The sequence below is a fragment of the Rattus rattus genome, chromosome 7, assembly GCF_011064425.1.
Source record: "Rattus rattus isolate New Zealand chromosome 7, Rrattus_CSIRO_v1, whole genome shotgun sequence".
Taxonomy (NCBI): domain Eukaryota; kingdom Metazoa; phylum Chordata; class Mammalia; order Rodentia; family Muridae; genus Rattus; species Rattus rattus.
In genome coordinates, this window is record NC_046160.1 from 90,048,638 (window position 1) to 90,075,850 (window position 27,213).

At 43.7% G+C, this 27,213-nt stretch overlaps 1 protein-coding gene across 1 annotated transcript in view; it reads left to right on the forward strand.

Annotated features, from left to right (window-relative positions):
* Positions 1-27,213, forward strand: part of Syne2 (spectrin repeat containing nuclear envelope protein 2) — a 268,150-nt gene that overhangs the window by 31,847 nt on the left and 209,090 nt on the right. Inside the window, exons 6-16 of the mRNA XM_032907953.1 lie at positions 5,748-5,935; positions 7,410-7,606; positions 10,388-10,488; positions 13,251-13,352; positions 15,794-15,931; positions 20,838-21,002; positions 21,884-21,996; positions 23,340-23,502; positions 23,838-23,916; positions 24,156-24,343; positions 25,963-26,127. Coding sequence (XP_032763844.1) covers positions 5,748-5,935; positions 7,410-7,606; positions 10,388-10,488; positions 13,251-13,352; positions 15,794-15,931; positions 20,838-21,002; positions 21,884-21,996; positions 23,340-23,502; positions 23,838-23,916; positions 24,156-24,343; positions 25,963-26,127 — 1,599 coding nt within the window. The remainder of the gene's footprint in view (positions 1-5,747; positions 5,936-7,409; positions 7,607-10,387; positions 10,489-13,250; positions 13,353-15,793; positions 15,932-20,837; positions 21,003-21,883; positions 21,997-23,339; positions 23,503-23,837; positions 23,917-24,155; positions 24,344-25,962; positions 26,128-27,213) is intronic.

Genomic DNA, 27,213 nt, shown 5'->3' on the forward strand with positions numbered 1-27,213 from the left:
AGTCAACTTGTTAAGGTCTAAGACACGCTGAGAAAGAAATGCAAATTCACATGTAAAGTGTTGTGGGCTTCCATAAATTAAGCACACCTGTGCCATCACTGTCCAGGATACAAACAGAGCCCTGCTGGCCTCCTGGCCCGACTCTTTTCCTCTGGGTCCTGTGGGAGGCAGCTTAGCATTGTCAGCTCCATAGAGGCAGAGCTATGAGTGTATTCTCTTCAATACTCCCACACAGCCCCTGTGTCTGACTGAATTCACTTAGATTCATTGATTGTGACAAGATGTCTTTCACTGCCCTTCCTGTATGTGGCGTCACAGTATCCTCTGTTCTACTTCTGGTGCACATCTTTTTTCTTGGCTGTTTTTAGGTACTAGTAATCAAATTGTTAAGAATATCTGTGTCTGTACCAGTTAGTGTTTCAGGCCTACATTCCCATTGAGCTATATCTCAGAGAGGAATTGTTGGTCCTCTGGTGTCTCATCTTTAAGCCATAGTAGTGTCTCATTCCATTGTGTGAAGCTATAATAGAACACAGATTGGGTCATTCACGATAAACATGTGACTTAAGTTCTGAAGGTTGGGAATTATGATCCAGGGTCCCGGGCTGGGGTGTAGCCCAGTGTAGAACCCTTGGATGATGTTCATAGGCTCTGGGTCCCATCCTTAGAGCCACAATGAACACACACAATTGAGGAAAAGACATCTGGCAATAGCTCTCTGCTCTGTCACCTCCCAGTGGATTGGTACAGGGATGGAGAGAGGGGAGTGCAAGAAAAGCGGTCTTAGTTCATTCTTTTATGACAAACTCATGAATCTATGAGAGCATTAATACAATAGCCCCGAGAGCAAAGCCCTCCAACCTACTTACTTCTTGCTCATCTCACTCCTAGTGGGAATCAAGTTCCATGACGGAACATTTGGGCTGTGGCAAGTAGATGTCGCCAGCTTGTCAAAACGATTCTTGTCCTTTGTGTTCCCTGCAGAATCTGGATGCTCTTGATTTCAGCCCTTCCTATTTAATAGATGATATTAAAGGCAGGTGTGGTGGTACACACCTTCAGTCTCAGCATTTGGCAGGCTGAGGCAGGGGATCTCTGTGAATTCCAAGACAGCCTGGTCTACGTCATAAGATACACACACACACACACACATCTTTTTCTAGTGAGATATTCTCTCTCTCTAATGAGATATTCTCTCTCTCACACACACACATATATAATATATTATATACATAAATACTGTATAATATACAATATATATTATTTAACCTTGCCCTTTATTTTTAAATTTATTCTTCTCTCATACAATTCATCCTGACCCCATTTTCTCTTACCGCTACTCCTGCCAGTTTCCCACCTCCACCTCCCTCTTTCCCAGATCCACTCCTCCTCCTTCTTCCTTCAGAAAAGAGCAGGCCTCCCAGGTATAGCAACCAAACACAGCATGATAAGATACACCAAGACTAGGTACAAACCCTCATATCAGGGCTGCGCGAGGCACCCTAGTAGAAGGAAAAGGGTTCCAAGAGCAGGCAAAAGATTCAGAGACGCCCTCAACTCCCACAGCTCAGAGTCCCACAGAAAACATCTGAGCTATCAACCATAACATATGTGCAGAGGACCTCACGCAGACCCATGCAGGCTCCATGAGTCCTGCTTCAGTCTCTGTGAGCCCCCATGTGCTCTGATTAGTTCTGTGGGCCTTGTTCTCCTGGTGTCCTCAACACCCAGGCCTGTACAATTCTCCCTCCCTCTTTTCTACTGGGTTTCCCAAGCTCCAAGGGGAGGGGACCGATGGAGATCTCCATTTATCCTTGTTCTTCTATGTAATAATTTATAGAAGTTTTAAAATGTATTCTGGATAGAAGTCTTTTGTTGGGATGTGTAAATTAGAAATAATTTCTCAGACCTTGTGGCTTGCCTTGTAATCTTTTAATAGCAGACAGGTATCATTTTAATGTAGTTTGAATGTGTTAATGTTTTACTTTTATGGGCATTACTTTTTACACCTTGCTGAGGCATGCCTGCAATGCCAGCACTGAACTGAAGAGACTGAGGCAGGAGGATTATGACTTTAAGACCATCCAGGGCTACATCATGATACCCTGTCTGAAAAAATTAGGAAGAAAATGAAAACAAAGCAAATGTCCTGTTGGACAGGACTGTACTAGAAAGCCGCATAAGAAAATATTTTGGGGATATTGGCATGGGGCAGGACTTCCCGTTTTTCACCTATGCCGGGATTCTGATCCTATTACTATTCTGTAGAACATTCTGGTTGTATGTGTACACGTTGCTGGGAGCCAGGTGAGGCGGCACCTGCAGTCCTAGCATTCAGGAGCAAGGAAATTAATCAGTGGTTCAAAGCCATTTTTAGGTCCATAGTCACCCAGCTCTGTCTCGAAGATAAATAAAAATGATATTAAAGAAAACACGTGGCGTTGGGGATGAAACCTGCGATCTCCACATGCAAGTCCAGAGTTTTCCTACTGAGTCAGACCTCCAGTCTTCAACTGAATTTCCTCTGCTGAAGGAAACATTCCATCACTGCACTGTACAAAGTAGCAGATGCTAATCTCTGTGAGCATTCGCCATCCCAAGCGCCCCAGGCTCTCTCCACCACCGAGCCACGCCCCCGGCTCTGTTGTAAGTCGTTGGGAGGCACTGGAAAACAATGGTGGCTCTGCCATCCTATGCTCCTGTCTGTCCCATCAATGCTTGCCAGGTCCTTAGGTCGTGGTGTTGGTTGTGCCTGTTGTCCTTGTACTGTTTCCATGGAGTCTCACCATGTGGCCCAGGCTGCTCTTAGGTGGTTCTGCGTGACCCTCATGCCTTGGCTTCATAAGTCCTGGCACTTCAGGTGCAGCATATGTATCAATACTGATTCTATTCTGCTGATTATAGAGAGAAGCGTTAAATATTTCTACGGTTACTGACGCATCTTTTAAGTTTTCAGTAGATATTATGTTGTCCAAAATGTTCAGATCAGTTTGCGTGTTTATCAGCAAATAAATCAACCTGCAGTTTTCAGACATCCACCGTCCCTGGAGGAAAACTTTTCACCTGAGTTGTACGCAGACCCTGTTCTTCTCTGTGTGTATTTAGATTTTTTACAACTGCTTTTTTATGCTCCTTAATTTTTCTTTTTTACTTGGCGTGTGTATTGCACATGTCTCTGTGTGGGTATGTGTGTACGTGAGTGCGGGTCCTTTCCAGGTTCTGAAGAGGGCGTTGGACTTCTTGGAGCTGAAGTTCTAGGTAGTTGGGAGCCACTTGGTATGTGAGTTGGGGCAAAGTCAGAGTCCTGTGCAAGAGTACAAAGTGCCTTTAAGTGATGAGCCATCTCCCCAGCCCTGACATTTTCTTTTCAAGGTCGTTACTGTTTTACTTTTCTTAAATATATATATTTTAATTTATGTGTAATCTTGGGTGTCCGTGTGAGCATACATCATATGTGTCAGAAAGAGATGCAGGATTCCATCAAGCTGGAGTTACAGGCAATTGTGAGCAACCTGATGTGACTGCTCGGAACTGAATTCACATCCTCTGAAAGAACAGTAGGAAACTCTTAACACTGAGCCATCTTTCCAGACCCCCCCTCCCCCTCCTCCTCTCCTTCCTCTTCCTCCCCCTCCTCCCCTCCCTCCTCTTCCTCCCCCTCCTCCTTCTCTTCTCCTCCTCCTCTTCCTCCTCTTCCTCCCCCTTCTCCTCCCCTCCCCTCCCCCCTCCTCCCCCTCTTGCCCCCCCCCCTCCTCCTCTTCTTCTTCCTCCCTCCTTCTCTTCTTCCTCTTCCTCCCCTCCTCCTCTTCCTCTTCTCCCCCCTCCTCCTCTTCCTCTTCCTCCCCCTCCCTTCTCCTTCTCTCCTCCTCCTCTTCCTCCTCTTCCTTCTCTCCTTCTCCTCCTCCTCCTCTTCCTCCTCCCTCCTCCTCTCCTCTTCCCCCTCCCCTCTCCCCTCTCTCTTCCTCCTACCCCTCCTCCTCTCCCTCCTCTCCTCCTCTCCCTCCTCCTCCTCCTCCTCTTCCTCCTCCTCCTCCTCCTCCTCCTCCTCCTCCTCTTCCTCCTCCTCCTCCTCCTCCTCTTCTCCTTCTCTTCTTCCTCCTCTTCCTCTTCTTCCTCCTCTTCCTCCTCTTCCTCCTCCTCCTCTTCCTCCTCTTCCTCCTCCTCTTCTTCCTCCTCCTCCTCCTCCTCCTCCTCTTCCTCCTCCTCCTCCTCCTCCTTCTCCTCCTCTTCTCCTCCTTCTCTCTTTCTCCTCTTCTTCCTCCTCCTCTTCTTCCTCCTCCTCTTCCTCCTCCTCCTTCTCCTTCTTCTCCTCTTTCTCCTCCTCTTCCTCCTCCTCCTTCTCTCCTCCTCCTCCTCTTCCTCTTCCTCCTTCTCTCCTTCTCCTCCTCCTCCTCCTCCCCCTCCTCTTTCTCCTCCCCCCTCCTCCTTCTTCCGTAAATTTAATTTGTGTGAGTGTGTGAGAGAAAAGAAGGGAGAGAATGTGCGTGTGAGATGCGAGTGTAGATGTGTGGAAGGACCAGGGACATCAGATTCCCCTAGAGCTGCAGTTACAGGTCACTGTGAGATGCTCTGCATGGCTGCGGGAACTGGGAACCCAACTAACGTCCTTTGCAAGAGCAGCACTCACTTTTAACTGCTGAGCCATTCTCTCGCACTTTTCATGTTCTTTTAAAGAAAGGTTTTATGATGGGGGCTGGAGGGATGGCTCAGTGTTTAGTATCACTTACTCCTTGCAGAGGACCTGGATTCAGTTCCCAGAACCCACATGGGCATTGGTAACTCCAGTGCCATGTGATCTGATACTCTCTTCTGGCTGTTGTGAGCACCACACCCACACATGTGGTAAACATACATATATACATACAGACAGACAGACAGTTCCCAGAACCCACATGGGTATTGGTAACTCCAGTGCCATGTGATCTGATACTCTCTTCTGGCTGTTGTGAGCACCACACCCACACATGTGGTAAACATACATACATACATACATACAGACAGACAGACAGACAGACATATAAGCAAAACATTCGTGCACATAAATAAACAAAAGGGATTTCTTTATTATTAACATGCATCTGTGTGTGTGTGTGTGTGTGTGTGTGTGTGTGTACCATGACATGCAAATGGAGGTCAACGGAGTTTATGGAGTTGCTTCTTTCCTTCTGTCTTTACTCTGGTTCTGGGAACTGAACTCAGGTATTCAGGCTTATGTAGCACCTTTTTCTTGCGTTTCTTGCAAAACTATTTTTCTGGCCCATGTTTTTTGTGTTCTTAATGGTAATTTTATTCTCTCTTTGAGGGGTTACCTGTCCTGTGCCTGCCTATCCTCTGTTTTTTTTGTACTTGTGTTTGTTCTCAGTAGGTAGAAATGGGAGGGGCCGCATTCCAGCCTGTCCATTCTCAAAAGGTGCTTGACTAGAAGGCTTTCCTGGTTCTTCTCAGTTTAACCCAGCATTGCTGGTAGTGCATTAGGGGATGAATGGATGCCTGCTTCTGTGGGATGCCATTCCTGAGTCAGGTGCTAGACACACACACACACACACACACACACACACACACACACACACACACCCCGTCCAGACCTAAGGAAAGCCAAATTGTAGTCCCAAATGTCAAATGCGGACTCAGTCGTATTTAGAGCCCATTTCACCCAGAATCCTTTGTCAGTGATAAGGAATGCTTCTTCGGTGCCTCTCACGGGCAGCCTGTGTGAACATGCCTGTGAACACCTGTGCTTTCCACAGATCGAGAAGCTTGCTCAGGCCCTGTCTTGCGATTACAATCAGCCTTCACCGGAGGTTGTGAGTGTGGCTGACGCATCTCCTACCTCAAGTCCTCCTGCTAAGAAGTGCTCCAAAGCCCAAGCCCAAGCAAGATGGCAGTGGTCCGCCAAGAAGGCTCTTCTTCAGTGGGCCCAGGAGCAGTGTGCCGGGTAAGTAGTGCTGTGCCCATCCATCCACACAGCCTCATGGACTTAGCTAGTTCTGGTTTGAGAGATGGCAGCTATACCCTGGTTGCTGGGTTTCCATAGTTTATTGCTGTGGGCAGATAAAGCAATATTTAAGTTCCCTAACCCTTTTCCTTTTTGAGATGGGGGGTCTCACTGTGTTGCTCTGGCTGTCCACAAACTCACACCCATCTCCCCCTGCTTCCTATATGCCGGGAATAAAGGCAAACACCGCCAGGCATTAAATACCCGTTTTAGGCACAGTTCTCCCGTGCATCTAGACAGCGGCTTTAGGGCAAGAGTCTTACCTACTTATGCTAGTTACTAATCTTGTTGCCGTGGCAAAGTAACAGAAAGAGGCAACGTGTGCCTCCTTATGGGTTTCTCTGACCCCATTATGGGAGCACGGTTCATCGAGGCAGGGAAGGTATGTCGGCAGGAGCACGAGGAGGCCGTCACAGGGACACCCATCACAGGGACACCCGTCACAGCGCAGCCACAGTTAGCAACAGAAAACAATGCGTCTTTGTGCTAAGCTCGTCTTCTTCATTCAGGCCAGAGCCCATCTACTCTGGGTAATCCCTCACAGACCTGCCCAGAGACCCCGTCTTCCATGGTGACTCTAAATCCCATCAAGTTGACAGTCATGGGTAACGATCACACCAGCATAAGCTCTTTGAAAGTCAGACCATGTCTTTTTAAAAATTAAAAAAAAAAACCCTACTATTATTGTCATCATGTGTGTGGGTGGGGCACAGGCGTGCCGTGGCCTGCTGGGGGAGGTCAGGCGTAACTGTGGACTTGGTTTTCTCCTTCCCCTTTGGTGGGTTCTGGGGATTGAACTTGGGCTGCCAGGCTTTCGTGGTAACCTCTTTCCTTGCTGAGCCATTTCACCAAATGGAGATGAGTGTGTAGTGAATGGAGGTGAAGGAGTGATTGGCTCACTGATATGCAGAGCATCATGGTGTGGTCTGTTTTTACAATTAGCCTTCATTTCTTAAAGTCAGCATTATTTTCTGATTGATCCTAAAGGGACTCGAGAAGATATATTTTTATCTTTTTTTTTTTTTTTTTTTTGGTTCTTTTTTTTTTTTTTTTTTTTTTTGAGCTGGGGACCGAACCAGGGCCTTGCGCTTCCTAGGCAAGCGCTCTACCACTGAGCTAAATCCCCAACCCCTATTTTTATCTTTTAAAATTTACTTATTTACTATTCTTGTGTACTATGACACGCATGAGGAGGTCAGAGGACAACTCTGTGGAGCTGATTCTCTCCTACTGTTGTGTGGATCCTGAGGATTGAACCCGGGCCACCAGACTTACATGTCAAGTTCTTTACCGTCATAGAGTAGCCTTTATTTAACTCTCAGAGTTAAGTTTTAGTTACCATAAAATACAGTGGAAATATTTTGATGTTTTGGTTTTTTTTAAACAACAGTCTGTATCACATCCTTTTGCACAGGTTGGGGTCTGTCAATGTGACAGATTTTAAGTCAAGCTGGAGAAATGGGATGGCTTTTTTGGCTGTCATTCATTCCTTGAGACCAGACCTGATTGACATGGACAGCGTGAGGCACAGATCCAACCAAGACAATCTGAAAGAGGCCTTCAGGATCGCAGAACATGAGCTGAAGATCCCCAAATTGTTGGAACCCGAAGGTAGATAGTCTTCTTTTTGAAATCTCCTTGTCCAGCATGAGGTTGAGTTGAAGCTGCACCTGTGCTTCACACCTGTGCACTTCACACCTGTGCACCTCACACCTGTGCACCTCACACCCGTGCGCCTCACACCTGTGCACCTCACACTTGTGCACCTCACACCTGTGCACCTCACACCTGTGCACCTCACACCCGTGCGCCTCACACCTGTGCACCTCACACTTGTGCACCTCACACCTGTGCACCTCACACCTGTGCACTTCACACCAGCGCGCCTCACACTTGTGCACTTCACACCTGTGCGCCTCACACCTGTGCTTCACACCTTCACACTTTATACCGGTGTACTTCACACCCGTGTATTTCACACTTGTGCATTTCACACCCGAGTTAGCATCACACCAGTTTATTTTCCTGTAGGAAGACTTAGCTCTTAGTTGAATTTCATGGAATTAGGACTTTGCAACAATGACCTGACTTTAGTCATGGAGTGAGTGAAGTCACAGCTGAATGTAAGCCATGCCTTTATGGGGAATAATCTGAGCCCCGTCTTAACTTCCTTCTGGTATATTCTGTATCGTGCTTTTGATTCTGTTCTTCCTGAGCTACAGCTCTCCCGCAAAATTATCTTGGTCTTTTACACTTGTTGATGTGTCTCCCTGTTCCATATCTCTCCTCCTGTGGTTGACGGAGAGCAGTGATCGCTGCTTTCCTGATCTCCTCATGTGGCTGGCCACGTTTTGGCATTCTTTCTGCTCAATCCCTATGTTTGATTATTAACAAGAAAATTCTAAAATGCCAACATTAACTTCATAGGATTATTAAAATAATTTCTTTCTGAAGAACACTCCCATGTGGGTTGTATTGCTTCTCAAATATTCCAGTGCATATTTATTACAATATTAATGTTGGCTTGGGAAACAAATTTAGAAGAATCTTTGAATTTGAACAAGTTCTGGGCTAGTCATATCTACATTGTGAGGGCCTGTCTTTAAAAGAAAAAAGAAGGAAGCAAGGAAAGGCAGGAAGGAAGGAAGGAAGGAAGGAAGGAAGGAAGGAAGGAAGGTAAGTATGCGAGGTTAGCAAGATTGCTCAGTGGATAAAGGTATTTGCTGCCAAGTCTGATGACCTAGTTCAGTGCCTGTCACTCACGTGGTAGGAGAGAACCATCTCTCCCGAGTTGTCCTTTGACCTCCACATGTGTGCTATCATGTGTGCTTCTCCTCAGACAAATAAATGAGTGCCAAAAGTCAAGTTATAAGAGTGGTGTCAAGGATTAGTGAAGAGTGCACTGATCCAGCAGATGCGACTTGTAGTTCTAGCTGCCTGTGCAGGATCTGTGCCCACCTCTTCAAACACATGCACTAAGACTTGTTTATTATAAATTTGATCTCCGTAAAGCTCGTGTGGCACACAACTAATAAATAACAGAAGAATATGATATATTTTACTGTGAAGTCAGAATAGACCGAGATTGCTGTTGCTGAATTTTACCACATTCTTGTCTATCAATCTATAAGCTTCCGGTTGCAGAGCTAGGAGGGTAACGATTGAATATCAGTTGGAATTTTCTTTATGTTAATAGGTAGGAGAGGTAGCAAGTATATGGGGATCCCACTTGCTCTTTGGCGGTATGAATTATTTCTTTCCTGAATCAAATACTAGGTTGTTTTTTTTAAATGTTAATTGCAACATGACAGCTCTAGACAGGACATATTTTAGTACTTTTTCTTTTTTTTTTTTTTTTTGGGTTCTTTTTTTTCGGAGCTGGGGACCGAACCCAGGGCCTTGTGCTTCCTAGGCAAGCGCTCTAACCACTGAGCTAAATCCCCAACCCCACTTTTTTCTATTATCAATTGCCCCAGTGGGTTTTGTAGAAGTCACTGAAAGGACAAATCAAGTGCTGACATTTGTGTGGTGTAAATACAAGCAGCAGGGTGGTTCAGTGGCTATCGCCAATCATGGAACAGAGTGGGAAGATGTTGGTGGCTCAGCTCTTCCCTCATTCAGAAGCTCACGGGTCTTGGTGCACACCTGTGGTCCCAGGACTTAGGAAGTTGAGGCAGGAGAGTCAGCTGAGACCATCCTGGACTAACTAATGAGACCCTGTTAGAAAATATATAAAAAATACAAATAAAGATTTAGTGTACATGAGCAATTCTGTAAAGGATAAATAGTAGCAAAAAACAAAGGCCTTGCATTGGGAGGGGTTAAATCTCGGTATTTATTGTCTCATTTTTAGGGAAATTACTTTTCTTATATGAGACACAAATACTGGCCCACTGAAGTCAAGTTTATTCGTTCTGTGTACGAGTAAATAAACTGAATGTTCTGAACGAGCCTTCTATACAGTGGATACTTTTGGGAATGGTTTACTGTACAGATGCCTCGATCAATGTGCCAGGAATCAGTCACACTTGCCCGATGTTCCCCGGTGCACCATGTCCCCAGAAAGAGAGAAATGCTTTCATTTTCTTCTCTCGACCCCTCGGATTGCTGTGTCGTCCCATAAACAACACCCAGGGCGATGCTGTGTTTTTTACGATGATGCTGATCGTGCAGTGCCAACATTCCAGCTACTTCCCATCTGACTCTAAAGCTAAGTTCTGAACTTCTTCTGCACAAGGTTGGAGCCAGGAGGATGAGCAGAGTGCAGGGCTGGTCCACGACTTTGATTAACTCAAGAGCCTCTGAACCCATTGGCCTAGGCCGTCCTCTTCTTGATAACTAATTGTGGGAAGCCTCTCCTACAGCTGATGGATGCTGTGGTATGTCTTGCAGATGTAGATGTCGTGAATCCCGATGAAAAGTCTATCATGACTTACGTGGCGCAGTTCCTGAAGTATTCGAAGGACGCGCCTGGCCCTGGAGGTTCCACACAGGTATGTCTTCAGTATTCAGTTTCTTTTGGTTATACATTAGGTTTGATTTAAAAAGAAAACAACCAAAATACCAAACCAAAACAAAACAAAAAACAAACCCTGAAATTTAAATTGCACATACAACTTAAATGTGCAATTCATGACTGGCCGTGGTGGCACATGCCTTTAATCCCAGTACTCAGGAGGCAGAGGCTGGTAGAACTCATAGGCCAGCCTGGTCTACAGAGCGAGTTCCAGGACAGCCAGAGAAACCTTGTCTTGAAAAAACAAACAGGGGCTGGAGAGATGGCTCAGAGGTAAAGAGCCCTGGCTGCTCTCCCAGAGGTCCTGAGTTCAATTCCTCGCAACCTCGGGGTGGCTCTTAGGCATCCATAGTGAGATCTGGTGCCCTCTTCTGGCCTGCCGGCATACGCGTAGGTAGAACACTGTATACAGAGTAAATAAGAAAATCTTGAAAACAAACAAACAAACAAACAAACATGCAACTCATTCAAGTATGTAAAACACACATGGAATCGTACTTTCAATATCTATAATGTCCCATTATGCCTCTTTTCTAGGAGGAATCCAGGAAAGTAATGTGTGAATTTCTTTCATCGTAATTTGTTTTGTCTGTTTTTTTTTTTTTCCATGTGATGGCTCGTCAAGCTCTGCCTCGTTAATTAAACAGCTTCTCGCTGGGTATTGCATTAGTCCTATGTTAGGAAGGCAAATAGCGTGCGTGGATAGCAACTTTAAAAGAGAAACATTTACTTTAGCTCCTAGTTTGAGAGGTTGGGTCATAGCCAGCCAGCATCGGTCATCATAATGGACAATGTATGAAAGAACCGGGGAAGTACAGATGAGAAAGAGACTAGGGTTCAGTGCTCTCCTTTTTGGGCTGTGCCGTCTGTGACCTAAAGCTATGCCCTGGTCCCGCCTTTTGGTTTCTTCCCATCGTGTGCTGCTGCTGCTCTCTCTGGTGTTCAAGCCTATGATTTCATCATTCCAGAGCCACACCATAGCCCGAATTTCACAGCTTAAGTTATGAATTAAGCTGCCTTTTGAATAACTTTAAGATTTACTTTTGTTTTGGGAGGATAGGGTCTCTCTCTTTGTAGCCCTGGATGCCCTGGAACTCACTTTATAGACCAGGCTACCTCTTTGAGTGCCGAGGTTAACAGTGTGTGCCACCACACTTGACTATTTATTTATTTGGTATTTTGTCTGCACGTCTGTCTGTGCCCCACATTCATGCAATGCACCTAATGGCCAGAAGAGGGCATTAGGTCGCCTAGAACTGGAGGTAACAGACTTGTTCTTAGCCACGTGGGTGCTATTAACCACCAGCCTTCTTTCCAGTCCTTTTGAACAATTTAGAGATAATAACATTTTGATCTATTGTAACTTGTATTTGTTTTACTGAAATAGTCATATACTATAAAATTAAGCTATTTAAAGTGCTCAGTTCAGTAGCTTTTAGGCATTCACAGGATCGTGCAGCCATTGTCCTCCAGTTTAACATAGTTGGCTATGCCTCCAACTGGCAGATTTTGTCCCTTTTTGCTCATAGCTTGGTGGGTATGGAACTGTTGGAATGGAATTGTGTCCTCCACATACAGGGAGGCACTGCTCTTGGCCTTTGCTTGTGGACATTTCCTGGAACTGCTGCTAAGTGGCTTTTGATCACTCAGTTTACAACCACTGAGCTGAAAAGAAACTTATGTCCATGAAGATAAACGAGTAGGGTGAATGGAGCAAAATCCTAGTAAAATCCACGTTATTTTACAACTTCTTTTAAATGGCTTTCTCAAGCGTGTTTACGCACCTTTTGTTTGATAAACTAGGCTGCCTCTTAGCGGTTATGACCCGGACTGACTGTCGGCAACATTGTTGCTGATTCTGGAGGTGACTCTCTGGGAGACACTAGGCTTAGAAATGTGCGGCTTATTTCTGACTTGCTGAGAGGCTCCTCTTTCCTAAGTAATATTTATATAAAATTACATATTCAACTGACTATGAAATTGGGAACAAAAATATTAAGCTGCCTTTTTGTTTACTAGAGTAAGAAGGCAAGCGAAGGGGAAACGGTAACCTCTGGATTTACCTACCCTCCAGCTGTAAAATCTGCATTCAGCTGTGAGCGATCCCACTGAAACTATCAGGGGAAAGGGCACCCCTCACTTCTATAGGACAGCACATCCTGAAACTGTGCTAGTGGGTTTGTTGTTTGTTTAATTTTAAGGTATTCACGGTATTGTTTTGGTGTGAATGTTTTTGGCAGTGAACCTACTATAAAGTGATTTAGGAAGCTATCAAGACGGAGGGAAAGAATGCTTGGCGTTTGCCGAGCAAGCCTTTTGAACTTACTTCAACCTCTGCAACCCCTGTGGAGGTGGAAGGAGAGCACTGACTCCGTAGAGCTGTCTTCTGACCTCCATATTCTTGGCTTGTCATGTGTGTGCGTGTGTCCGCCTCATCACCCATGATGATAAATAACATTAAAAATGATCTATGATGATCTGAGAATATATACATATTGGTTTCCAAATCCCTGTGTGTGTGTGTGTGTGTGTGTGTGTGTGTGTGTCTATGTGTGTGTGTGTGTATTATATTAAATGTAATGTGAACCAGCAGAATTTCTCTTGGGCGTGGTGAGTCATTGGTATATAGAAACAATCCATTGCTCTTTTAAGCTGTCAATTTTATTGCTCATAGAAATCACTCATAGTTTAGATATGTGTGTGTGTGCATGCATGCATGCTTACGTGTGTGAATTACAGGCCAAGGTGAAGGATGCTATGGTCTGGCTAACTCTGCAAGAGAAGAGATTACAGAAGATGCTGAAGGATTCAGAAAGTGAGAGCTACTGTAACAATTACCATGTGAGTAAAACTTTAGATACTCGCTTTTACTGCTTTGGGGAAGAGTGGCTAAGTATACTTTTAGAAAAATACCATGTTCTATTTCTGTGAAGAGGCACCATGATCACAGCAACTCTTATAAAAGAAAACATTTAATTGGGCTGGCTTACAGTTCTGAGGTTTAGTCCATCATCATCATGGCAGGAAGCATGGCGGCATGCAAGTGGACATGGGGTTGGAGATGTAGTTGAGAGTTCAACATCCAGACAGCAGGAAGGAAGACTGAGATGCACTTCCTCTAATAAGGCCACACCTCCTAAAAGTACCACGCCCTCGGGGAGGCATTTTCATTCCTACTACCACAAGTACACTTCAGAAAACTCATAAGAGAGTATTTACTATTAAACGACCCCAGACTTGGTACTGAATTCTAGGACAGGGCCTCTGAAGCCTTCACGGATGCCTTTGTTAAATACAGGTTTAGAGTCAGGAGTTCTGGCCAGGGTCCCAGATCCCATGTTGCTGATGTGGTTCTTGATACTGCTGGTTCACAGAGTAGTTTGAGCTATAGGGCTCTATAGCAAGGGATGCCAAACTGTCGCCCCTGCCCCTGGCCCTGGACTCCTCCTTTTGCAGAGAAAACGACATCAGAATAGCACTGTGCTCACTGATGTACTCTTCATGGTTATCTCCATGCTATCCCTGGACCTGAGCTGTTGGGAGAGAGGCCAAATGGTCCACAAGGCCTAAAATTTATCATCTTGCCCCCTGTAGTGTTCTTCAGTCCCCATTTTTGAGTAGGCCATTCCCTCATCGTGAATACTGAAGGAAAGGGGAAAAACCAGGTTATCAATTGCACTTCTCAGAAGTATAGTACAGGGCTTCATCCAGGGTCCTGTGTAAGTAGTGATGTTATCCCTGAACTCTGACCATTCGCGTGGAGCGCCCTGGCTGACAAGTCTTTTACACACAACAAGTCTGGCTGAATTTGGTGGTGTTAATTGAGTTTCCTCACATGAAGACATTGAGGTCTAGATGACTTCTTCGAATGTATACAGCGTCTCACGAGTAGAGTGTGGCTTTAAGGCTCTCTGGTCTTTTTGCATTTTGTTGAGTTTCCAGGACCTGTTAGTTATTAACTGTTCAATCCTTGAGGGAGCCAAGGAAGCGTTCTGAGACCCCATTGTCTGTGTAATTTTGTGCCTCCCACCAGTTTTCAGTCCTGAATAAGGATGATATTGTCTTATACTTGTGCAGCCCTTAGCACTTTCTGGGCCTCCATTGCCCCGAGGGAGCTGGGTGAATCAGCCTTTCCAAATCCAACACCCAATGGATCATGTGACTTGTGGACTCTGCCATCCTGCTTGGCGCAAAGTCTGTAGGGGAGGAAGGTACCAAAAACTCTTCTTTTGATCAGCTCAGCATAGGATCTGTAGGATCTATGCGCTTCTTCCTCAAGGCCCACATCTGAGGTGGGAGAGATGCTCACTGTACCTCGTTCCCACCATGCCTCTGATCTAGAAATGTGTCACAGACTCATGTGTCTTCAATAAAAAGATTTTTGAAGTTATTAATGATCAGAGATAAATTATTTGCTATTTGTTTACTTTGTATCCATTTATTTATCTGTTTATTTTCAAGGCTAGGTAATACTAATTTTTTCACCCCGCCTTTGAATTCTTGAGTTCGAATAATTTTTTTCTCAGTCTCTCACACGTCTGGGACTGTAAGGGTCCCTACCACCACGCTCAGCTTCTATTAAACATGAATAGGAATATTATTAATGACTGTTTAATGTGTTAACACAGAATTGTAACTCTGAAACACTAATATTGCATACAAGTGCAAACCAAGAAAACTTGGTTCTGGAATCCTGAGCGCAGGCAGAAGGGGATTTTTAGTGTGGACAAAGTGCGTTGGGAAGAGTTGGATCACCCCTGCTAGTCATAAGACGCTTTGAAAATCATCTCGTGTCTCAGATGTGTATGCCATGCATTTGGGAAGCTGAGACAGGAGGATTGCTGTAAGTCTGAGGCCAGCTTTGGGTACATAGTTCCATTCCATACCAATTTGAGTGACAGAGTAAGACCCTGCCCACAAAAGCAAAGCCAGCGGCCATCATTCATACAGGAAATGGCAGGGCGGGCGGCAGTTGTCTGCTCTGGGCTGGGCAGATTTTCACCCATGGTATCATGAGTGATCTGATGTCTAGAGACAGGTGTCTTTGCCACTCCCTTGCAGCAGAAGTCCCATAACTGACACCCGCAGGTCATTTTGCTGTTACTCAATTGATCAGATTGAAACAAGCAGGTCAGAGAGAAGAAACAGACTTCAGAGATTTTAACCTTTGCCCAAGCCAGACTTCGACATAACCTTTAGCTTGAGACCTTGAATGAGCAGGTGACATCTTACAAATGGATGGAGCGTTTCCAGGCTATCGTGCAATGCTCTTCTAATTTCAGAGCCTGCTATCATTTATGGAGTCACTGAACGAAGAACAGAAATCCTTCATGGACGTCCTGTCACCGCGAGAGAGGATGGAAGAGTGGAATGAAGATGAGTTACAGCTGACACAAGGCTGGACCAGCCTCACGCAGCAGGTGACTGTGTTACGCCACTTAGAACTCTTCCGGGGGTAGCTTTGTTAGGGAAGTCTTGACCGTGGACTCCCATCAGGAATTCTGTAGGAGGCGGGATCGATGCTTCGTCTGAGCATAGGATCACGCTTTGCCCTCCCCCCATAATGTTATTTATATAGAAGTTAATTTTAAGGGAAGTTCATGGCATTCTGCTCAAATACAAGATTATCCAAAGCTACATTGGCCATCGATTCTTGGTTGACCATAGTGGATGAGGTAGTATTTCCTATTGGAGGTGATCGATGTTTGGGGGAACCATAGCCTCTTCCCTCCCGTCACTTGTCAGGATTGATACCTGCCTGACAAGCTATATGGACAGTCTGGGAACACGTGTAGGATGATGGTGTTTGTGACTGTCGTACACATCTATGCTTTTCATCCTCTTGATTACTAAGATTTGGTTTGTGGTCCAGCACACGCCGTGTATGCTGTATTCTTGTGGTCTTCGGCAATCTTGTATGATGCTAATATCAGTTACGGCAAGGTGGCTAATACTCATGTCCATCCTCTCTGAGTCTTGACTGGCTTTCGTCTCGTTCTATAGCTGCCGAAGGGAAGTTTAAAAATGTGTGGAAAGCCCTCTTCAATTCTGTCAAGTTCTGCTTTGTGCATTTAAAAACTTTATTCAGTGTGTAATAGATTCGTGAGAGTCATACCTCTCTGATGAACTGACACTTTCTGAAATATCTCACTAAATACACTAGTAATATTTGGTGAGGCCGTGGCTTGGTGTCTGCTTCATCTGATATGAATGTCATGTTCTGACCTTGTTATTCTGATGCTTTTGAATTAGACATTTCCCCCTCATTTATTTCAACCCATTTGAGTCTTTATAGTTTATCTACTAAAGACACACATGAGGCTGGAGAGATGGCTCAGTGGTTAAGAGCACTGACTGCTCTTCCAGAGGTCCTGAGTTCAATTCCCAGCAACCACATGGTGGCTCGCAACCATCTGTAATGGGATCTGATGCCCTCTTCTGGTGTGTCTGAAGACAGTGATAGTGTACTTATATACATTAAATAAATAAATCTTTTTTTAAAAAAAGACGCACATGGATTTTTATTTTATTTATTCTGACAATTCTGATCTTTTAATGGGAGTGTTTTGTACATTATACTTAATATAATTCTTCCTATCATTTAATTTACATATATCATTTTCCTCTTTGGTTTGTGTGGTTTCCTCTGTTTTTGAATCTTTATTAAAAAAAAATCTGTTTTAGTATGTCTGTCAGTTTTGGGCTCTTTTGTTTATTAAGTGTCTAGTAATCGCTCTAAGAATTATAATACACATTTTAAACTGTTTATAGTTTAAATTTTAAGTTGTTCTTATTATACAACTATTTTTACATGCAACATCTGTTTTTCAAAAGTTCTTTTTAAAAAAATAAAATTTGTTTTACTATTATTTCTTTAATGCCTGCTTGTTTTCTAACAAGAGGCAGACAATGTGTGGGTCCAGATGGAGGAGGAAATTGTAATCACAATGTATTGTATAAAAAGTCTATTTTTAAGTTAGAAGAAAAATATGTGTTCTATTTTGAATTATGTGTGCGCCCGTGTGTCTCAGTTCGGGTATGTGCACACGAGAGCAGGTGTCTGCATCTGCGGAGGCCTCGGGATGTGTGTATGTGTATGTGTGTAACACACACATACACACACACACACACACACACACACACTCTGAGCAACTATGTCTTAAGGAATTTTTTTAATGTTTAATTTTATTTGTAATTGTGTGTGTGTGTGTGTGTGTGTGTGTGTGTGTGTGTGTGTGTGTGTGTGTGTGTGTGTGCGTGTGTCTGCAGGCGCCATGGAGGTCAGAAGAGCTGGAGTTATGGTAGCTGTGAGTGACCCGACATGCATGCTGGGAACAGATCCGAGCTCCTCTCCAGGAGGAGCAAGGTGCCTTAACCACTGACTCATCTCTCCAGCCTTCACTTTAAAGTATTTAAGAGAAAACTCCAGGCTTTCATGGTTACCTAGATAGTCACCATTACTATCTGGACGTGGTAGCCACACCTTTAATCCCAGAGCTTGGCAGAGGCAGTGAATCTCTGTGAGTTAGTTCTAGGCCAGCCTGGTCTACAAAGCAAGTTGTAGGCCAGCCAGAGTTTCACGAGGAGAACCTGTCACAAAAGAACAAGGGGGGAAAAGGATATTTGCAATTTAATTCTTCCTATAGATTTTGAGCATTTCTTAACCTCCCAACCCCCGTAACTCCTTACCTGATACATGTGTGACACAGTAACAGATTGGCTTCATTTCCTTGATCTCCAAATGAGTTTATTTTGCATTTTTAATTAAATTTTTTAAAAAAAATATTTATTTATTTTATGTGAGTACACTGTAGCTGTCTTCAGACACACCAGAAGAGGGCATCAGATTCCATTACAGATGGTTGTGAGCCACCATGTGATTTCTGGGAGTTGAACTCAGGCACCTTTGGGAGAGCAGTCAGTGCTCTTAACTTTGGAGTCATCTCTCTAGTCCCTTAAGTTAATTTTATTAATATTTAACTTACACATCTTATGATTTACTCATTTTAAATGGATAATGAAATGGTTGTATGTCTGTCTGTGAATTTGTTGTGTGTTGCAAAGTGTATGTGTTTGTAGCATGTACACATGAGTGGGCAGATGCATGAGCCTGTTTGGAGGCCAAAGAATATCTTTTTCTATTGCTTTCCTCTTTCCCGCCTCTGGTCTCTCTGAGCTAGAAGCTTGCCTTTTCCTCTCGGTTGGCTAGTGAGAGGATGAGCTTTTGGGGTTTGCCTATGCTCTCTTCCAATGCTGGAGGTATAGGCCTGTGTAGCCATGCCCTTTTGTGGGGGTGCTGGGGGTTTGAATTTAGGTCCTCACGATGGTAGATCAAGTGCTCTTGCCCCACCGAACCCTCCTTTCCTCAGCACTGCTAATTTTAAAAATGAAAATTTTTCTTTTTATGTTTATGTGTGTGTGTCTGTATCTCTCTCTGTGTATGTCTGTCTGTGTCTGTGTGTTTATGCATGTGAGTGCAGTTCTCACAGAGCCCAGAAGACGTCAGATTGCCTGGAGCCTGAGTGCAGACAGTAGTACCCCATCCTGTGTAAATGGTACTGGGGATCGAACTTGGGTCCTTTTCAAGAGCAGTCATGTCACCTCGCAAGCCCTCCATTAAATGATTTTTAAGTGAATTTATTGATATTATTTATAGATTCACTCATGTTAGTACGTTTACAGAGAGACGCTATAGCTCGCTTTTTCCGTCTAGGCGCTGCACAGAAGACATTTTTGGATCTCTGCTCACCAATCAGGAGTGACAGCCTATTTTTGCAATGTCTTTTCCAAATCTTTATTGTATGTTAGGCATGCATGGCTTCCCTGAGCCACTCTCTGAGATCTCTTCTGAGGTGGTACTAGTGCAGTCAAGGAATCTCACCAGCAGAGACCAGTGCCCAGTGCATTCTGGGAACCTCGCTGTTGTAAAATGGCGATCGTTCAGTGATTGGCCCATGATAATATGAAAATCAGTGATGCTGTTGTCTGTGGAGTTCACACTGTTCCAGGCCTCAGAGACCTGGCTTGACTTTTTTTTTATTCCAGAACATGATTTGGAAAAATTACCTGAAATAATGAGAAAAAAACACAAAAAGAATTATTTCACAAGATTAAAAGTTCCAAACTAGTAGTATATTGGAAATCTATTTTTTAGTTAGGGCGCTCTGCAGATAATTTTCTTGGTGCAGTGAAATGAGACATTAATTTTAAACTCGCTAGGGCCATCAAGCTAATGCCATCCATACAGTTTTGGTTCCATAGTTTATGGATATAGGTATATTTTACTTATTTACTAATTTTAAAGTTAACATACCAAGTAATGGGTTTCATTATGACATTTTCATATATGCTCATAAGTTAGTAAGTTCTTTTCCCATAAGCCTGCAATATTACCTGATTTTGACCTGGTAAGACCTTTCATACATTTTTCAGCCAAATTAAAAAAATAATCCTTTCAGAAAGGAAGTGTAGAATGAGTATGTGAGTGTGTGTGTGTGTGTGTGTGTGTGTGTGTGTGTTGTGTGTGTTCATTGTTTAAGAGTTACCTTCCTAGGAATGAAGGTAAATGTTGCCTCTGTCTTCTAAAAATTTTGATTTCACTAAAAATAGAGAGAGCTTTCATTTAGTTGTGCAAAGAATTATGGTTGGATTAGGACAGGGTTCCCTCAGCCTTTTTTCTTTTCTTAAAATCATTTTATGTAACTCAGGGCATACAGGAATATAAACATAGGCATGACAACCAAGCATTTACTAAATTACATAAATTGTAAGGAAATTTATGTTAGGGAGGTAAATGCACTTGCAGATAACCTGGTGACCTTACCTCCGTCTCCAGAACCTTCATGGTAGAGGAGAATGTGAGTTAAGATGAGATTTCCGAAGGAAAGAAGTGGGAGGATCAGGTGGCACGTTGACGTGTGGTCAGAGGTAGTGAGACAGCAAGCTGTGTATGTGTGCATGTGTGTGTATACGTATGAAGTGTGATTACGGTGAAGGAGAATTTCTGTTCATCTAGAAACCCTGACTAAAACCAGTCAAAGGACACATGGCCATGTGGTATTTCAGACAGTTCTCTCTGTGCGTGTCCCTGTTTGGAGGAGAACTTTAAATAGCTCCAATTTCCTTCATGCAACCTCATTTTCCCCCCTTGTGTCTGTTCCAACAGGTTTTAAACTAATTATATTCCTCCTCTGCAAGTAGTAAAATAATTTTTAGAACTAAGAAGTTTGCCCATTGATAAAATTCCTTTCATGAGTCAGCCTTGGCTTTCTGCGGCACGGTGAAGGAAGGGGCTGGGTGAGTACTGACGGCTCCGACTTATTTCAGGTTGCTGAGTGGAAAGCCCAGCTGGATGACGCCTTGCCTTCACCGCTCAAAGAGACGGAAGCGTGGCTGAAGGCTGTAGAGGGCCTTGTGGAAGAAGGGGTGCCAACCTCCCAGAACTACTCCGAAGCCAGGACTCTGATCCAAGGGAAAATATCTTTATTCAAGGTGGGGAAAGAAAGTCATGGAAAAATTAACCCTTTCTTAGGGTCTGTCCTTGGGGAAGACTATTCTAGGAAGAAGAGAATCAAATACGCTGGTGGCTGAAGGTGGTGTGGGATCTCATGATGACGCCAGCTGCCATCCCAGCACCTGGGAGGTAGAGCAGGAGATTGGGGTTCAGGGTCATCCTTGGCTTTACAGTAAATCTGAGGCCACCCAGGCCACATGAGACCCCGTGACACAAACAACCCCCAGTTAAATGGAGATGTTTTCACATTCACAGCTCTTGAGCTGTTCAAGACAGAAATCAGGGAAGAGAGATCCCATCAACTCTATAAAGCAGCTGTGACACCCGACCAAGGAACAACCCCAAAGATGCCAAGGGAAGAAAGCGAGGGTGATTGGGTTCTCACTGCAAATGCGTGGCAAATTTGGTTTGTGAGAGTTCGAGCAGTTCTGTCTCTAGAGGCATGGAGACACTTTGGGAAAACAAAGGATTTTGCTAACAACTTGGCCAAAGACATTACCTACTGCCATGGGCAGTAGGAAAATGTCCCACCTAAAACCATTTGCGCTGAAATAATGGGTGTGAAAAATCTTCGGTAAAAAGGAAGAGATGAGAACCAGTCATTGTGGCTCGTGCTTACAAGCATAGCACTCTGAAAGCTGAGACAGGAGCATTGCCACAAATTTAAGGCCAGTCTAGGAGCATAGTGAGGTCCAGGCCAGCAGAGGCCTGGACTATGACTCCATCTCAATCATTCGATCGATCCCTCAGGCTTTTTGACATTTTTTTGAAAACAGATGTAACATAGGCCTGGCAGACTTTCCTTCCATTGCAGTACTTAGAGATAAACTGGATTTTCATGTTTCTAAATTTCTTTCAGAGTCTGATGGACAGCTTCGACTATCATTCGAATATTCTTTTGTCCTTTGAAAACAGAGCCGAGGAGAGTCTGCCACTTGTGCCTCCTGCTAAACTGGAGGAAATGACAAGACGGTTTGTAACAGTGCCATTCCACAAGCGTCCTGCTCAGGCTTAGCAAGAGCATTGCTTGCAGACCACAAACATGGAGACTTGGAGATAATGTCTGACTTAGTTGTTTCTGTGTCTTGATAACCACACCTTCGTGGTTTTGCAATAGCAGCATAAGTGCGCACCCACATCCTGTATCACTGAACGCTCCTATGGTGGGGCTTCGTCTTTCTCAGTGCACTCATTTCTCACGTTTGTAAACACGGACTCCTCACAGTTGCCTTGTCTGTGTCTCACCAGGATAGCAGACCAAGGCGGGGGGGGGGTATATAAGTGCATTTTTATAGAGTAAAATTAGGGATGGAGAGATGCTTCGTCAGTTATGAACCCTGGCTATGCAAATCACGAGGACCAGAGTTTAGATTCCAGCACCTGCGTAACCACCCTGGGGTTCTGTAGATGTCAAACACTTCAGCTCAGAGGGATTTTTCTGGCCTCTGTGTGCATAAGCATCTATAGTCACATACTCATGTGCATACACAGTCATGAAGACACACATAGACATAAATAAATAAAATAAATATATTTTTTAAAAAGATCTGTAAAATGTTATTAATGTAAGGGCTGGAGAGATGTCTCAGTGAGTAAGAGCACTTCCTACTCTGGCAGAGGGCCCATGCTCGGTTCCCCAGGACTGTGCTGAGTGGCTCACAATCATCTGTAACTCCAGGGGATCTCTTTAGGCACCTGCATTCACACAGACAGATATGCATGCACATACCATATATACATTGATAAGTAATAACATAAAATCTTAAAAAATACATTATTAGTATAAAAGTCATTTAACTGAGTCTTGTCCGCACTGTCTTCTGTTTTTCTTTTACTCATAAGCAGCTTTTGGCAATAGGAAGAGAATGTTATCCTTAATAGTGAAACTCTCTTCATATGTAAGCTTTAAACAATTGTAGCTACATCAAGTTACACAGAAGTTTTTAAAGTCTAAGATATTTTGTTTCTTAGGGTTTTCCTACAAGATTTCTCAATAAGGGAATAATTTCTTCAGAAATGTTCTGTTACATTTTTACCTTAGAAATGTTACTTTATATCTTGCCAGAGTGTTTGTTTTACTTTATTCTACGGGGAGAAAAGAGAGAAGGAAAGACAGGTACACACAGACACACACACACATAGACACACACACCACACACACACACACACACACACACACACGACACAGGGCTGGGGCACTCTTGAAGATACATTTGAGTTCTGCGTGTTTGAATAAATTAAATCATAGTATTTCTTTAAATGCCAAACAGACATTTCTGACACATTGTCAATTCTAAAACCTGCCTGTTTTCCAGAATCAACAACGTTTTGGGTAAAAACTTCATCTCTCTTCTGGAGTTTCATGACTCTAAGTGCTCAGTTCTCGCTTTGCTTGATGAAGCGAAGGCCAAGTTGGATGTTTGGAACGGCGCTTATGGGAGCAAGGAGTCTGTGGGAGTCCTGCTGGAAGACTGGCATGTGAGCTGCTGCGGCCTGGGCCTGGGCTTCCCTCTCCTGCCTCTGGAGTAGCTCAGGAATTCTCCCTAGCTGGGCTGGGCTTCGTTGTAGGGCTCATTAGCTTCAGTTTCCCTGGAGAAAAACATCAGTGGTGGTCAGAGAGGAGCTGGAGGAATGAGTAAGAAGACGAGGATGGCAGTGGTCAAGATGGAGTTAGGATGGTTAAGGCCTCCAAGATAGCTTCGCTGTGGTCTTTCCCCATTACAAGTGTTTGCTTACGGTTTCTTCTTTTTCTGGATTTCTTGGCATATTTTCAAAAGTAAAATCTGTCCATATTTTTTTCCTCTCCTTCACAGAAATTTACTGGAGAGAGAAAGTTCCTAGCTCAACTTGATACTTCTTTTCAAAAATGTGAAGAAATGTATAAGAGCTTGGGTAAAGTATCCTAGTTGCTTTTTAATGGGACAGCTATCATTTCAAGATGACGTTTGTTTTATTTCAATGGTTTGGAGGTTAACGTTTTCATGTACGATTTCCTTGGAAGATTCTTTTGCTTTTGCTATTGTTAGGGAACATGCTTGTTCGTCAGTCAATGCAAATCGTTTTCTTAATATTATTTATAAACAAAGACTGTTTCGTAAGACTGGTTTTGTTTGTTTGTTTTGCTGATGTAGCCAGAGAATGTGGGAGTATTAAAGAGGAGTATGTGATTCTGGGAAAGAATGTTCACAGGTGCAGACAACACATCCATGACACCAAGGCCATACTGCAAAGAGTTCTGGTGAACTGGGCCACTTATGAGGAAGACCTCTCCATAGTAAAGGCTTCTTTAGAGGCGACAAAGAAGGAGCAAATTAAAGAGGTATTTTTAAGTCAATGGCTCTGTCCCAGTTTTACGTTTCATTTTTGGCGACTGACTACATACACCATTGAAGTTAGGGAATCCTCCTGCCTCTGCCTTCTGAGTTCTGGGATTAAAGACATGCATTACCATGCCCAGCTAGGCTTACTTTTGTATTTCTTTCTGTTTGGAAGACCCCCATTTTGACTCTGGAGGTTGAGTGTCCACATAGGAGTAAATATATCTTCTAGAAAATTCTTCAAGATCTTGGCAAGAACTTAATTTTTCTCCTAATGTATTTGTCAGGGAGGATTTTCTTCACACGTGTTTATATAAATAATACAGCTTTAAGAAAACACATCGCCATCAAGAACCTGGAGACGGGTTCTTGGCTATATGATCTAGGCTGGCTTCAGAGTCAAGGCTCTCCTGTTTCCATGGAACTTCCTTACTGACAGGATTGAGAGACGTACTACCATGCCTATCACTGTTTTTAAGATTGCATTTCTGTTTAGTTAAAACCTCTTACCCTTACATCTTTCCTGAATTTTCCTCCCACAGAGGATCCCAGACTCATTTGATTAATAGAGGCCAATACATTTCTGGAATGGTTTTACTTGGTCTCTAGGCCAAGAATTATTTAACACGTCCCAATTTAAGTCATCTAGTTTCTAGTTCAGCAACTTAATAGGAGACAGATACTGCTGAGACCACTCGAGAGTTCAAAGGCTCTAACAAGATCGTCAAGGCAGAGGCTCAGGACTGTGTACTCAAGATGGCAACTCGTCTGCGGTGTGTATATTTTAGTATCAGATGTGCGGAAGGAATGTCAATATAATTATTATTTTTATATGAAATCTAGGAAATAGCACGTGTTTCTGTCATTTGATTTCTTAACTGAAAGTGGACCAAGCTGTCCCTTCACACTGAACACTGTCCCAGTGGAGGAGAATGACTTGGTGGACAGTGGGCTCTTGGTATGAATGAAGTGCAGGGAGCACAGGAGTGCACAGAGAGCACCTTAGGCTTAGAAAGTCCCCACGTCTCCTGTCACCTGTGCTGATCCTAAAAGTTCATACCACGGGTTTCCAATAGTTCTTCTGCCTTCCAGGGTCTGATAGTAACATAAACATAAACCTGGGGAAAGTCGCCATCTTGAATGTGACTCTAAAGGTGGCAGAGATCTTGAAAGAGACTTTTAATTTTAAAGGAGACTTAGTAGCATCTGTCACACAGACACTGTGGCAGCATTGCATATGTGGACTGGATGACTTAGGAAATTCTTGGCCTTGAGACGAAATGAAACCAGTATGAGGGCAACATTGCTTCTATTGAAACCATTAACGCCGCGGTATGGCCTCTACTGATCAAATGATTCTGGGAACCTTTGTTAATTTATCAGGCATGTAGAAAAGTTGACCAGGCACTTCTGAAGAGTCCAGAGCCAGGAGGACAGTGCCAGGCACCTGCCAGGCAGCAACCCAAGAAAGCAAGCTGGCGAGTTCTCTAAGAAGGAAGTCAGTTTCTCCTCAAAGGCCTTCACACTCAGCCTTGTGGAGAGTGCACCTTAGCAGAGACTTATGGGTAATAGAAATACAGTTATAACATTTAAACATTTCCGTTACTTATCTGTTATGTAGGTTCCCATTGAGACCCTCTCTCAGTGGAATGCAAAATGCACTTCTCTGAATGAGGTGGGGAGTTTCCTAATTGACGTCAGCAGTAGAGAAGTTGGGTCATCTGTTTCTAAAGAACTGAGAAGGCTGAATAAAAGATGGAGAAAGTTCATCACGAAAACCCCACTCGTAAGTTCTGGTTTTATATCCCAGAAACAAGCTTTCTGGAGATATAATGTGTGGTCATACATGTGTAGCTTGTCGCCAGTTAGCAGATTCACAGCTTTAGAGCTGTCGGATGCGGTCAGGTTTTTTTTTGAGTATATGCTATCTGTGCAAACCTCTTCATGCATGTAGGTGCGCGTGTGCGCGTATGCGCGTGTGCGCGTGTGCGCATGCGTGCTAGCTGGCCAGCAAACTCCAGTGATCCCGTAGGTAACTCCTCAGCCCCAGAATTACAAACGTGTCCCCCTCTACCTGGATGTTTGGGATCTGAGCTCACGCTGGCCTGGCTGTCAGTTTTCGTGATGATCTGCACCTATTGCTTCTGTCAATATTTCCTCTCCAACCTCCCAGCCCTCGATAAGCACCAGTCCATTTTCTTTGTTTATAGATTTGCTGTTTTGGACTTTTCTTATGAATAGAATCCTATGTGCTGCCTCACGACTGGCTTAATGCGCCCGTGGCACAGCGCTTGTAAGGTTCATGCCGAGTACTGCGTAACTGCGTTTCGTTCCTTCTCACTGGAGGGTAGAAGTCTATCGTGGGACTATGCCAGGTTGTTTTTATCTACCGCATGACACACATTTTGGTTCTTCTGGCTGTGTGGGCTATTAGAGCCACTGCAGTTATGAACATATGCATAAAGGTGTTTTTAATTTATTTGGGGTACATATATACTGAAGAGAACGTTTGATGTTTGGGCCTTTTCTAATATATGTCTGCATGTCAGTTCCTTTACCAAAAATGTAAACATTGCTTTACCTGTCCAAACTCCTTAAGAGCCTATACATGACCTTACTCATCTTTACGTTAATATTTATCATAAAACAGAATTATAATAAAAAATTTTAAATTAAATCTTTCACTTACTCTTAACAGTTTCTTAGGTATTTTCAGTAGACATTTTTTGTGTGTTTCTGACGAACTGTTTGCATAGCTGATTTGCATACTTGATTTTCCTTCCTCCACCTTCCAAGTGCTGGGACTTCTGGTATGCACCACCACACCTGGAATAATAAATACACATTTCACAACACTATTATTAACTGATAT